This window comes from Lepidochelys olivacea (assembly GCF_965140295.1).
Source record: "Lepidochelys olivacea isolate rLepOli2 genome assembly, chromosome: 9".
Lineage (NCBI taxonomy): Eukaryota > Metazoa > Chordata > Testudines > Cheloniidae > Lepidochelys > Lepidochelys olivacea.
Genome location: NC_140419.1, coordinates 74704762 through 74719501, shown reverse-complemented (window position 1 = coordinate 74719501; position 14740 = coordinate 74704762). Strand labels below are relative to the sequence as shown.

At 38.4% G+C, this 14740-nt stretch overlaps 1 protein-coding gene across 1 annotated transcript in view; it reads left to right on the top strand.

Annotated features, from left to right (window-relative positions):
- The window catches only part of LOC311526311 (connector enhancer of kinase suppressor of ras 2-like), a gene marked incomplete at its 5' end in the record, with an annotated part of 376450 nt that overhangs the window by 38201 nt on the left and 323509 nt on the right, over positions 1-14740 (top strand). The window contains one exon of the mRNA XM_084639211.1: positions 11952-11993. Within this exon, the coding sequence (XP_084495337.1) occupies positions 11952-11993 (42 nt within the window). The remainder of the gene's footprint in view (positions 1-11951; positions 11994-14740) is intronic.

Genomic DNA, 14740 nt, shown 5'->3' with positions numbered 1-14740 from the left:
AATATCAAAATGGGAGCTTCTGTTCAGTTAATTAACAGTGATCCCTAAGTACTTTTTAGAGTCACTGTTTTCCAGGATACAATCCTCTATACCGTAAAAAAATGCCCCACATTCTTTATTCTTAGATGAGTGACCTTGCCTTTGGCTGTATTAATGCATGCTACTTGATTGTTCCAAGCTTGCAAAGGGTCTAGAGCACGCTATCAGTTGCCTGTCCTTATTATTTATCACACAACCAGTCTTTATGTCATCTGCAAACTTTATCACCATAATTGTACATTTCTTCCAGATTATTGATTTAAAAAATTGATTAGCGTTTGGCTGAGCATCAATCCTTGTGTGCCCTATGAGGAACCTCCCCCCGCCCCCTACCCCCAACACACACACACACACACTTGCTGAAGAATCCCCATTAACAATCACATTTTGAAATGAAAAACATTTTGTTCTAAGCATGTGTATTTGTAGATTCAGGACGAAATAGAGTTGTTCATCTTATTTGTAACTTGCCTTTTCTCTTTATTTATTTATTTATTTATTTATTTATTTATTTTAAATAAATTCAGTATTTTAATCAATTAGAATGGTGATGGCATGAGGTACTTTGGCAGGGGTATTCTGCATGATGCAAGAGCTGGTTGATACCTTGTTTGAATGTGGACATATAACACTACTACTATTTTGTAGTTCTCTTTACTTTACCATTTTATAGAACAGAACTAAATAATGGGTATTCTATGATATAAAAGCCCCAAGTTAAAACTCCACCTTTAAGCATGTCTCTAATCCGTTTTTTGACAAGAGATAAATGTGACACTTTAGCTATCATTTATTTCCTAAGTAAAATAAATAGACTGAAACCCTGTGCATGTTAAACCTTGTGGTCAAAAAGAAAATAATTCACCATAATATTCTAAGTGTAATGCTCTCAGTGGTCTTAAATGCTTATTTAAACCAGACAGATGTAGAAAAAGCCTTACATTTTAGAAGATATACATATATCCCAATCACTATTAAAAAAAGAACATCTTTAAATTCTAATATAAACTTCAGTATGCAACATAAGCATAGACTCTTTTTTTTTTTCTCTAAAATTAATTCATTCTGCTCTACAAAACAGAGAAATTTTCAGGTTTACTATACATACAAGTCCTTTAGTCTTTGACCTGAAATAATTGTTTACTCAGAGTGAAGCTTACATTGTATTTCTGACACCTAAATTAAAGGAATAATTTTTATTGGAACATTAGCTCTAAAGTGAAACTCTAAGCCTTGCTCTGATCATTTTGTTGTCTTGGTACTTGAAGGGTTAAAGGGAGGCAGTATTTAATAAAATGGATATTCTGTTTGAAGTATGTTTAAACTGGTAGGAAAAAACTGCCTTAGGCACTGCCAGCCACACTAATTGAATACTTTTTGTACCGTAGAAAAAAAAAGCCAGTATGAATACAGAAAAAACATCAAAGGGATACTTGACCATGAAGTGCAAATAGAAATTCTTCTATATCCCTAAGTTCTTTGGTTCTCATCTTCCAGTTTTAACCTTTTTTTTTTCTTGTACTGAAACTAATTTTTTCTCAAAACTAATGGGGGGGAGATGGGAAATAGGGTTGGTATAGCTACATCGCTCAGTGATGTGGATTTTTCACACCCCTGAGTGACATAGCTATACCAAAGTATGTAGCGTAGACCAAGCTTTAGACAGGCTTCCATGGCTGTCCCTACACTTTGCTGGGGTCTGCTGTGGTCCCTGGAGCAGCCCAGAATTGGGCTATCTGTGCTATGGTTTCTTTGCTGTGCCTCGTAGGTCTCAAGAATCTAGATGAGTAAGAAGTTTTAGCTGTTTGTTATTGGAAAAGAGGAAATGTCAGACTAACTCAATAGAAGAATTCAAAATTTGGAAAGGAAGGAAGTTTCTGATGCTAACAGGTGGAATATTATGTTGTTATTAGCTAAGTTATGGAATATTATCTAGATATTTGGTTTTGATAAAGAATTTAGAACAAATTATTTTGTGTTAGAGCTGGTCAAAAATGTTCATGGAGCAGTCTTCTGTTAGAAAATGAGATTTTTGTGAAAAACAAACTTCCTCTGGAAACACTGATTTTTGTAGGTCCATAATGACATTTTGCTGTTCCTAAAATTTCTGATGTTCTTATGATGTATTTAGCTTTGTAAACAGAGGGAGTTCAAAGACCAGACACTAAATTGGAGCAAGGCATGGGGCAGTACTAGGCCAGGGAGACTCCGCCCCTCAGCAGTTGCAGGCCTGTTCCAGTGGTAGGACAGTTAAAAGGACACTGGAAACCCAGGGGCAGGGGGAAAAGGAGTTACAGGCTGTACCAGCAAGTGGGGCTAATACCTGGAGCTATGGGAAGAGTGATTACAGACTTGGTAAGGCACTCTGGAAGCTGTGATCCATATACCTCCCTCCCCCCCCCCGCTTCCCGGTTTGAGTTGGGAATCGAAGAACGACTTCAAAGGAGGGGACGTTGTCCCTCTGGCAGACTATGCTGATACTGCGAAAACTGTGACCACACCCCTAAAGGAGCTATAGCCCAGAAGGAAGTAACCCGGGGCGTGTAACTTGAGATGGACCAACAAGTGGTCCAGACACTGCAACATCTCTTTAGGATCCTGAGTCAGGATCCAGTGGAATGGGAGGGCCCTGCTCCCCCCCACAATGCTGTCATGACAGAACCCCAATGGGAGAAGAAGGAATACACAGGAGGGAGAGGCTCTCCTGTATATGACTCATCCGGGCCCACTCTAGAACAAGCCTATGGAAAAGAACGGAGGAGCCACTGTGTGATCACTAGACTAGCTGACTGTTGAATTGACCCACTTCAGGGAGGTATTGAGCTTGATTCTTCTCTGATTGGTTTGAACCTTGTGCAGCTCCATCGAAAATAATGGGGTAATTCGTGATTTATACTCAGGTAACTGAGATGAGGTTCAGTCCCATGTGATTTCTACTTTCTTTGTGCTTCACTTTTAAAGGTAGGGAGCCTTCTACTTGCCTGTTGGGAGCAATGTGGAATGCCAGTTTAAGATGACTGCTACAAAGAGAGAGCACACAATATATTACTTTCTGTAGTAATCATTTTAAGACGCCTGTCAGTACTGTTTCCCTTCCCCACTTCTGGGCAAGCAAGCAGAAAAGTTCCTGCATTTAAAGGTATAGCAGACAGAACACAGAATCATGACATTTACATAACTGAATACACCATACTTTTATTCCTTCTGAATCTGGTTCTACAGCATAGCTAAATATTGCCTTGACAGCTGACTGGCCATAGCGCTACATGTTTCAAAACAATATATAGTAAGACAACAGAAATTGTTGAGGGAGAATTTTCCAATTTAATCATCTTGGGTAGTATTACAATTCTATTTATAAAGTTTCTGTTGCTTGCTTGCATATAGTGTTGTCGTACTGAGCTCTTTTCATTTCTCAAACAGTACTTGGATTCCCTCCAGAAAAAGAGACCCACAAAAGGAAATCTCAGTGAAAAGATGCAAACCAACTGCATGAATGTAATGGTTTGATTTAAATGCATGGTTTGGCTTAAAATAAGAGCCTCCTAAATTGTTGCTCAGAATTCATAGTGAGCTTTTTTGTAGTTTCAAACTGTGTGGTTGAAATTAAAAAATAATCACTTTCATCTATGTTCACAATTCCTGGCTCAGGCTGGAGCCAGGAGCACGTTTAGTAAAGTACAGACCAAGACAGGGTGACTGTTTTTGCAGAATTTATGCTCTGACCAAAAGTGGGAAGAGGTGGAATTTTAATGACTGTTTTCATATTCTTTCTAGTCCAGTTTCTTTGGCTTAAGAAGCTTGCCTGAGCCTCCCACTACTTAAGTCTTTGTGACGTGCACAGTCATATAAAATCAATGATTCTCATGAGGTTTCTTTCATTTACAGAACTGTAGAGGGCAAAAGCAGTTAAGTTAAGAAAATCACACCAAATTTTCAATAAATATAAAAAATTTAGCAGACCTATTTAAAATATATAAGCAGAGTAAAAATCAAATTTTATAGAAATCATATTGTAAAGTATAGATTTGGGACTGAATGAGAAGTAGGCCATTTTTTTAAAAAGTGCAGTTGATACAAGTCAAAGCAGTTCTCACAGGTGATTGAATCTCACACAGCATTTATGTAATTAACAAAGCAAAATGGTAGATTTCTTTTAAAAATATGTATTCACCATTGCACTTTTAAATGGACAGCACTTTTATTTTCCATAAAAATTCTGTGCAGTTGGTGCAGCCACATAAAGCCATGTTCAAAACATGTATTTGATTGCCTTCTGTCACACACAAAATTGACAATGTGTGATTATGTCAGGCTGTTGGTTCATTCATAAGCAACGTGCTGACATTTCAACCCAAAGAATATATCATTTAAAGTTTAAGGAAAAGGAAAATGTTATTTAGAAATTTTATGTTTGAGGCAGATGTCTTGGCAGGTATAACTATTTGAAATAACTCTTTGTGTGGAAGTTGAAATAGACTCTTTTGGAATAACTGCATTCACACACAAGCCTTCGTTGTACCAAAGTGTGTGTGTTTAAGATAGTAAAGTTCAAAGATTCAGCGAATTCAGCCTTCAGTTTTACTGTGCATAAAAAAAACATGCTTCTGACTTCTGCTGGCAAATGGGGGCATCTTCCCCAGGCACATACAATCTTGAAAAACATATATTTGGTCTCAAACCTTTAACATAGAATTTACAGGCTGCATGAATAAGAATGTAACTTCTCTTGCTACAACCAGCAATGTCACCACTATAATTAAGGTTGTCCCATTTTTCCCTTTAAATTCTTTATTAGAAGGTAGTGAGTGCAAACACATTTCTGTAGTGTTTTGATTGAAACGTAAAGCTTGAAGCTAAGGTCTATAATGGGGATAAGATTGGTATTTTGTGGAAAGCTGTCATAAGTTACTTAGCTATTGTATTTTTAAGAGAATCAATTGCATATAGCTATTTTTTTAAAACTCTGATCTAAAAACTAGACATATAACTGTATCTTTTCTTCCTGAAGGATACCAAAACACTTAATTTTGCTGATTTTGACTGGCCCTTGTGTAGGTGCAAAAGGGGAGAGTTCCCAGAGCAGAGGCCAGCCACAGTTGTCATCACTGCATTTGTAACCCACACGTCTTCTGGGTGTGGTGTTCTGTCGCATCTAGTGGCACCAAGACCACTTAGAGTTAAATGATTCTGCTCTAGAGCCTTAACTAAGAGTCACTTGGCTTTTAGCTCATGGGGTAGAGGCTCATGTACTAAGCTCCTGAGGTCCTCGGTTCGATCCAGGGTCCGTTGGGGTTACACATTCACTAGCAATACAAGCCAACTCAGGAAGGGCAACAGGGAAATATCCCTTTTTACTGCACTTACACCACCCAGGGGAAGGGAGCTCAGGCTCCACCTCCTCCTTAAGGGGTGCAGCGGTATCCCAACATCACCTTCCCATTTGGGAGCTCCAGAAAGAGCTGTGCCCCAAAGCAAACTGATTATACAAAGATCCACCAATGAAATACTGCCATCTCTGTCGCAAAATATGGCACAGAGCACAGAAACTCTACACAGCATGTCAGAACAAGAAATGAAAAATAATGTAACTTTCTATGGGGATTTAAAACCTATATTAATACCAACGTGGGAACTGCACAAATTCCTCTTCAGAATAAAGGACACTAATGAATAGTTAGTTATGTAGATCTCCCAAGCAAATAACTTTGATTTAATATATATATATACACATTCATTGTTCTAAAAGATGAAAAACTGACCTTATTTTAGTGTGACGAAGCACAGCTAAAGAAAACTGTTCAGGTCTACTGGGCGTATGCGTAAAATTCTTTTTAAAACCAGCATTTTTCATGTTGTCCATCTGTTCCAGCAAGTCAGTTCATTAATATACATACTTTAAAGGTACATCATTACCTCTCTGAGTCAGAGACGTGGTATATTAAGATATAAGTGTGCATGTGGATATGTACTCCATCCTGCATACTGAATATTTATTAAAGCAAATATAGGTAGTACACGCTTGGAAAAAAAAATGCTATTGATTCACCAGTGAGTTCCAGCTGCTTTGTGCTGCTCTAGCAAAGCAAAGCAGCCATAAACTCAGTCAAATCATCTAGGCATATGGCTCCTTTGTGACTCCAGAGCATACTGATTAATCTAATCCAACACTGCAAAAAGTACTGTAATTCCAGGTATTCACGTTTTCTGCAACATTAGCCCTTGGGCTGCAATTTTTCATCTTTGGGCTGTCACTATTTATTTTTTTTAAAGTTTGAGCAAAAGGTCTTGAGTCACTTTTGAGTCATAGGAGTGTAGGAAAAGACTATTATTGTCATTGGAAGAGGACTACAGGAAAAAAAAGACTGAATTTTGAAACTTGAAATTTTGCACAATCACACATTGAAGTGTTTGCATTGCTTAATTTGAATAGGGTTGGAGATGGAGATATTGTTATAAGCAACTGAAAAAATAATAGTTATTATACTCACTAGGCAACTGCCGAGTATTTGGGGAGTGGAAGAGGTTATTTATTTTTAAGTACCCTGTCTTCTCTGTGACAGCACGGTGCACATTCTCCCTGCTTGATGTGACCTGACTAAGGTAGCTGTTTTGCTTCTGGGACAAATTACTTTTAACTTCCCTCATTCATCTTATTGAAAGACACCTAAATCCTGCAAATGTGAAAACCAGCAATGTCACAGATAGGAGAAAATCATAGGCACTGGAAAAAAAATCCCTGGATCCCCTGTTTCAGGTTTCATTTCATTCTGCCAGTTGTAAGCTTTATTTAGGTTTTTAAAAAAACCAAGCTTTTTCCAGCCCTCGACCTGCAAGACGCATATTTTCACATTAGTATACGCACTATGTACAGGACATTTCTTCAGTTTGTACTGGGACAGGATCATTTTCAATATACACTACTACCCTTTGACCTCTCCACGAACCCACCGAGTGTTTTCCAAAGTCCTTACTGTGGTGGCAGCCCATCTTCGCAAGCATGGGGTCATGATATATCTCTACTTAGACGACTGTCTAATCAAGGCTCACACTCAGGCAGAAGCTGTTGCAGTTACGCACCAGACAATGTCGCTCTTCACCAGTCTCGGCCTACAAATAAACTCCGAAAAGCCCACACTGACTCCAATCCAGAAACTAGACTTAATCGGCATGTATGTAAATTATCTAGAAGCAACAGCATCAAAACCTCTTCAGAGATTCACTGTTCTAATGAACCTCATCAATACCTCAGTGCACAGCCCAAGGATATCAGCCAGGACCTGTCTTCAGCTACTAGGTCACGTGGCAGCGACCACATATGTGGTGAAACATGCCAGACTACACTTATGCTGTTTGCAGGGTTGGCTCAGGATGGTGTTCACACCACACAAACACAATCCAAACAAACTTCTGAGTATGCCAATGAAGGTCAAGGACTCATTACAATGGTGGACTCAACCACACAATATCTGTGCTGCTGTCCCTTTCCTTCAACCTCCTCCAGAATTGATAATCACAAGGGATGCCTCTCTACTGAGGTTGGGTACCCACTTAGTCAAGCTCACAGTACAGGGAAGAGGGTCTCCTTCTGAATCAACACTCCACGTCAATGTACTGGAACGACACGCAGTCTGCAATGTCTGTGCACATTTCATGCCTCTGATCAAAGACAAAAACGTACAGATCATGACGGACAAAGTAGCCTGCATGTTCCACATAAACAAGCAGGGAGGAGCGAGATCACACTCCCTATGGATGGACTTCATAAAATTCTAGACATAGTGCATACAACACAACATAACCATATCAGCCACCTACCTGCTGGGGTCTCAGAATGTCATGGCTGACACATTAAGTCGAAGGTTCTCAAATGACCATAGTGGGAAATCGACACCTGCATTATCCAGAGCATATTTCAATTATGGGGGTTCCCCGCAATAGACCTATTTGCCACAAAACAAAACAAATGTCCAGCTTTTTGCTCCAGTGTGGGTCTTTTGGGATCAGGATTCAGTGACGACGCACTTTTCATACCATGGCATGCACCCCCGCCTATATACCCCACAGGGACTCCACTTGAAGAAGAGAGGGTTACTCAACTTGTGCAGTAACTGAGGTTCTTTGAAATGTGAGCCCTTGTGGGTGCTCCTGTACCCACCTTCCTCTTCTCTACTTCGGAGTTCTAATTAATTCCTCTGCGGTAGAGAAGGAACTGGGGCATGCAGATGGGGGATGCAGCGCTAGTTAATTGCTGCTGCAGGTCCGAGATGGGGAGAGCGCATGTGTGGCCCAGCCAGTTACTGCTGTCAAAATTATCCAACTAGGGGCAAAGGGTGTACAATCAGCTCAAGTGGAGTACCCACAGGGACTCACATCTCCAAGTACCTCCATTATTGTACAAGGTGAGTAACCATCTCTTACCTCTACAGTCTGCTCACAAATTTATCTCTATCAACATTCTAAATCACCAGAAGTTTCAAGCAAAGAAAATATTATTTTCCCAAATCATGTTACTGGGCTAAAGTACAGGATGAACAATAGTCACATCTTGACCAGTGACAGATTTAAGGGCCCACGTTTAGTGAACCATCAGTGTTAGTAATAAGGAAGTGGTAATCTCCTCTTTCTAACGGGATACAGCAGTTTGGGCCTACCACTTGTTTACGCTGAAGGTCCTTTACACCATCCTCCTAGAGTAAAGGGACCTTGAAGTGGGTGTCAGTGTAGTAAAAGAATAAAGTTTACATTCAAGGAAATATATCTGACTACTTTCAAGAAATTATATGCAGAGCTGATTATGTAGCTGTTGGACTGACCTTTTCTGCTGGAGAATGAAAAATTCAGATGAGTTGCCAGCCATGTTGAGGCATCCCAGGCCCCTTCATGCTTCCCCAGAATCCCAATTTACTTCAGCTGTATAGTAGCAAAATTTCTTTCTCTTTCTCAGATTTTATCTATGCCATCTTCATTCCACAATTGCTTCTCTCTCTTTTTGGGGAACCTTCATGAGGTGACATTTTCAAAACTGGTCTAATTACACCAGAGGGGAAAAAATTGGTTTTGAAACGTGTATAGTCTTATCTGACCCCAAATGTTTTGCTTGTCCTATCAGTAGGATATAAAATGGTATTTTATGGCTTGTGCAGCATGCCTGTGTCCATATATCTTTATGCCATGCTGTTCAACATTACTATCTAAAACCAATGTCTTCAGCTTCACAAGCTGAGCACGTAACTGCCTGGTATTAATATTGTATGTAACTCTGTTGGGCAGAAATCTGGTTGCTCTGAAGCGTATTGTCATGAAAAGAGAGGTGAAGACAGGGCTGTTTCATTGTTATGGTGATGGATAATTTGATCTGACCTGCAAATATTCAATATTTTATTTTTTTATAATTAGGGCTTATGTTCTCCCTAAGCTCTACTCTTGGAAATCAAAGTATGTGCTTGGTCTAGTGAAAAACACTTAACAGACCAACCACCTGTAATGGAATGCAATCAAAGTGCGAGCTGAAGGAGTAGTAGCCTTTGACCAAGAGTGACAAGTTTCATTTTCCTTGCTATGATAAATGAGCTAAGAAGTGTGAATGCACTTCTTAAGTATTTAGAAATCTACTGTCAATACAGATTTTGATCCAGATTGTGGTGTTCAGGCATTTGTTAGAGTAACATGGAGCCACTCTGTCACAGGGAGCTTGGGGAGGGATTGCTCTTTAGGGGGCCTGATCCCTGATGTGTGCACATGTTGCACTAGCCCTTGGGAAGGAGAAGCCTGCTCCTTTCTGTGGGCCCTAAGTGATGGGACTACAACTGTTTCTGATCCATGAAGAGGCTCCACAAGCCCTTCCTGTATAACTGAACAAGAGACAGGAACGTTTTGGATCTTTATTTCCTTTTCATATCCAAGATAATCTATTCTCTTCCTGTAAGCAACTCCCATCCACCCAAAAAATAAATAGGTACATTTTATTTACCTCTTTGTGGTCATTTGCAATTATAACATCTTTGCACTGAATAAAGCTGTCAGTCCCCTTCTTTCCTATCCATTTACCATTTAAGAGGCAATGCCAAGTAGTTTAATTAGGGTCAGCATTTCACCTACCCTAAAATAAGATGGTGGAGAATTCATGGATTCTATTAGAAAAAAAATCTGTCAACAAGAAATATGAAAACTAATCCCTGTTGTCACTATTTTCAGTGGCAACCTCAATTCCAGTGCGAGCAAATCCTGCTGGCTTTGTAAACCATAACATCTCTGCTGTCAGGGAAATGACAGAGAAATGCAACTCTCTTCTAAATGAAGAGCATCACAAATCCAGGTGCAAGTAATTCCACTGTGCTATGTTTATGGTTGAGTGCATTAAAGATTTTCTTTCTTTTTTTTTCCAGAATAAAATAGGTTACATCAATCATAAGATAGTATGGTTGTGCTACATTTTGACTTGTAAGAGCAACATTTTCTAAGTAGAGGAAGTGTGTCATCTAAATGTGTGCCCACAACTTTGCCTTCACAAATATTTCTTTTGCAAAAGACCAGTTGTTCACAAAAACAGTTTTAATATGCACAAACCACATAGAAGATGGAGGGCTAGATTTGGAAGAACAAATACGTTTTCACACACATTTTATCTTTTCCAGGAGCAAATGATTGAGTTTTAAATGCAAAATTAGAGGCCACTAAAAAGAGTCCCTAACAGTAATAAGTACATAAAAATAGATTACTCTTATCTCAGCAGCGTCACATGTCTTTCCAACATAGTTTGCCTCACTGTATGCTAAACTCAAGCTTAGATACTTACTGTGGTTTGTGAAGAATTATCTGTGAGACAATCTCTCTATTAAAATGTAGTTCTTGCTAAGAAAAAGGATTGAGAAACCCTTGTGTACCCAAAACGATGGGCAAAAAAATTATGGCTTTTTTTGAAAAACTGACCTTAGAAGTAATGTGGGGTGGTTTTTATATTGTACTATAATATCTGTGGTATGAGTTTCTTTGACATAATTAGGTTATAAGGTCGTGGGGGCAGGGGCCATCTTTTTGTTCAGTGTTTGAATAGTGCCTAGCAAGATGTGATCCTAGTCCCTGACAAGGGCTCCTAGCAGCTATGTTAATATAAATAATGAATAACAATAATAATCTGCTTTTGTTTCACAGAAATCTGTAAATATAACTCAAGATGGGATATCTGCCTTTTCACTTGTAAATGTCCAAAAATATAACAAACTTGTTGTGATATATAATGCATTTGAGCTCAAAGCAGAAGACCCCTGATTGTCAAATATGGTACCTGCAATCTGGTGAAGGTCAAACAAGACTTAAAAAATTATGTCTATTCCCTGAAATACCTTGTCTTCCCATCATTCAGTCATGCCATCTGGTACATATTTAATAATAAATAAATAAAAAGTGGGCGGGGTGGGGGGTACTCACTGGCTGGGGACCTGACACTATAGTCTTTACTAAAGAAAAAGTATTAAAGTCGTCAACTTTTTTTTGCCTGATTGAGAACTTTAGGACTAGGCCATGTCTGTCTAGGTCTAAATGGTCACTAACATTTACATGATAGTGCATTTCTGCGTACATCTCTCTGCTTATATTAATGATCTCTTTTCCCCCGATACAGGTGCATAGTTCCCATTACAAAGAACAAAAACTATAGCCCTATAAATAGAATAGATCCCTAAGGTTAATGAGAAGTTACTGCAGTGAAGTTTCCCAGAGAAAACAGAACAACCTTTAGACATTCATGTAAAGCCTGGAGAGATGACTTCGCTCTGTGTGTGTGTGTGAATGCAAGAGACATATTCTAACAGTGTAAAGTGTTAAATTATTACTAAAAAGAAAAATAATAGTTCATGTGTGTAGGGCTAACATTTTAAATCTCACACATGGTTTTTTTTTCTTTGCTATAGGATTGCACAGTATACGAAACAGAAAATAAAATTCTTCATGTGGTAAGTAATCTTATTGTTCCTCTTTTAAACTATGTGCAGCTATATATCTCTTCATTTCCAAGACTTACAGTACATTTTTAAATCTAGTGTAGGAAAATAAGGAATTTGGCAGTGGCAAATGGTAATGGATGACACTAGTCGCTAAGAGTTTTGTAGATTATAAAATCAAAAGGGATCATTATAATCCTCTAATCTGACCTGTGTAACCCAGGCCATAGGACTTCCCTGAATTTCTGTTTGAACTAGAGCATATGTTTCAGAAAAGCATGCAATCTTGATTAGATTTTAAAATTTCCATTGGTGGATAATCCACTACAACCCTGGGTAAATTTGTTCCAATAGTTACTTACCTTCACTGTTTAAAAATTTGTACCTTATTTCTCGTCTGCACTTGGCTAGCTTCAGCTTCCAGAAATTAGATCTTGTTGTGTTATTTTTGACTCTTGGACTGAAGCGCCCTCGGTTATCGAATTTATATTTCCCTTATAGATCGCTCCCCATATAGATCCTGTGACCATCTTACCCCTTAATTTTCTCTTTGTTAAATTAGACAGATTGAGCTCCTTAAGACGATCACTGAGAGGTATGTTTTCCAGTGCTTTAAACATTCTTGTGGTTCTCCTCTGAACAGTCTTTTTCACCATCATCTTCCTCTGCAGCATGGGCCACGGGGTCACTTGCAGTTTTAAACTAATGTAAATTCTCTGTAACTTTAAGTCTTTAAATCATGATGTGAGGTCTTCAGTTACTTAGCCAGAAGTTAAGGGTCGATTAAAGGAGTGGTTGAGCTAAATTGTGTGGCCTGCAATGTGCAAGAGGTTAAACTAAGGTCAGAAGGCAATATCATGACTCTCTAAAAATCTGTGTCCAATTTATCAACATCCTTCTTGAATTGTGATGCCAAAACTGTGGGCACAGTATTCCAGTAGCAGTTGCACCAGTGCCAAATACAGATGTAATATAAACTCTCTATTTCTACTTGATATTCCCCTATTTATGTATCTAAGAATCACATTAATCTTTTTGGCCACAGCTCATGTTCAGGTGATTATCCACCAGGACCCTGAAATCCTTTTCAGAGTCGCTGCTTCCCAGTGTAGACTCTGCCTTCCCATAAATATGGCTGACATTCTTTGTTCCTAGATGTGACTTTACATTTGCCTGCATTTCAAATGTGTATTGTTTGCTTGCACCCACCATCCAGATTGCTCTTTAACAGTGACCAGTCATCTTCAGTATTTACCACTTCTCCAATCTTTGTCATATGCACACTTTATCAGTAATGATGCAATGTTTTCTTCCAGATAATTGATTAAAAAAAAGTTATAGAATAGGGCCAAGAACTGATCCCTTCCGGACCCACTAGAAACACTCGATAATGATTCGCTATTTACAGTTACATTTTGAGATTTAATAGTTAGCCACTATTTAATCCATTTAATGTGTCACACTGATTTTTGTATCATTCTATTTTCTTTTTCAAAATGTCATGATACCCAGTCAAATGACTTACAATACTCCTAAGTATTACCTTTATCAGCAAAATTTGTAACCTTCTCAAAAAAAGCTAGTTAGTTTGACAAGGTCTGTTTTCCATAAACCCATGTTGATTGGCATTTATTACATTATCTTCTTTTAATTCTTTATTGAGTCATGTAACAGCCATTCCCATATTTTGCCTGGGACCTATGTCAGGCTGATGGGTCTACAATTATCCAGCTTTTTCCAGGTATCCTTTTTAAATATTGGCACACATTAGTTTTCTTCCAGGCCTCTGGAACTTTCCCAGTGTTCCAAGACTTATTGAAAAGCAATGCTGATGGTCTACAGAATTTCGTGGTCAGTTTTTTTAAAACTCTCAGATACAAGTTATTCAGACCTGCTGATTTTAAAATGTCTAGCTTCAGTAAGTGCTGTGTATCACCCTCTGTAGTGACTGTTGAAAAGGAAAGTATTTCATCCACAATATATGATCTGAATATATCCTCTGACTTTTTTTCCCAAATACAGAACAGAAATATTTATTGAACAGTTCTGCCTTTTCTGCTTTATTATTGACAGTTCTACCATTTCATTTAATAATGGACCAGTAGCATTCCTATGGTTCTTAACTCTGCTTGCCATAGGTTTCTCTTTCGGTCCTTTTGCTAGCTTCTGATTTATATTCATCACCATCAACTTCTTTCTTCCGTTTGTTTTATTTATTTATATAAAATTATGAGCTGCTTTCACTTCTCCTGTAAGCCAGGTTTATTGGTTTTTTTCTCCGTTATGGGATCATGCCTGTTTGGGCCTCTAGTAAAATGTTCTGAGACAGTTCCCAATTAACATTGACATTTTTTTTGGTTTAAATTCCTTCTCTCAATTGATCTGCTTATACTTGTTTTCAGCTTTATGAATTGACCATTTTAAAGCACCAAGTATATATGTTTTGGTTTGGATTCTATTGCAAGTGTAACCAAGTCAAAATCACTGGTACATATGCTGCCACTAATTTTTAGTTTTGTGATCAATTCCTCTTTATCTGTCAAGATGAGATCTAATGTAAAAGTCCTCCATGTCCTCATTGTCATACTGGCAGCAGTCACTCAGATTGAAGTCTATGGTAGTGCAGCTTTTTTTCCTACCCACATAATGAACAGGTGCTTTATAGATAGGTCATCTTATTCTCTAGTGTGATTTAGTGGTATGTAGCAGACACCAACTAACACTCCATCTTGTAATGTATCAGTTAAAACTTATGATCC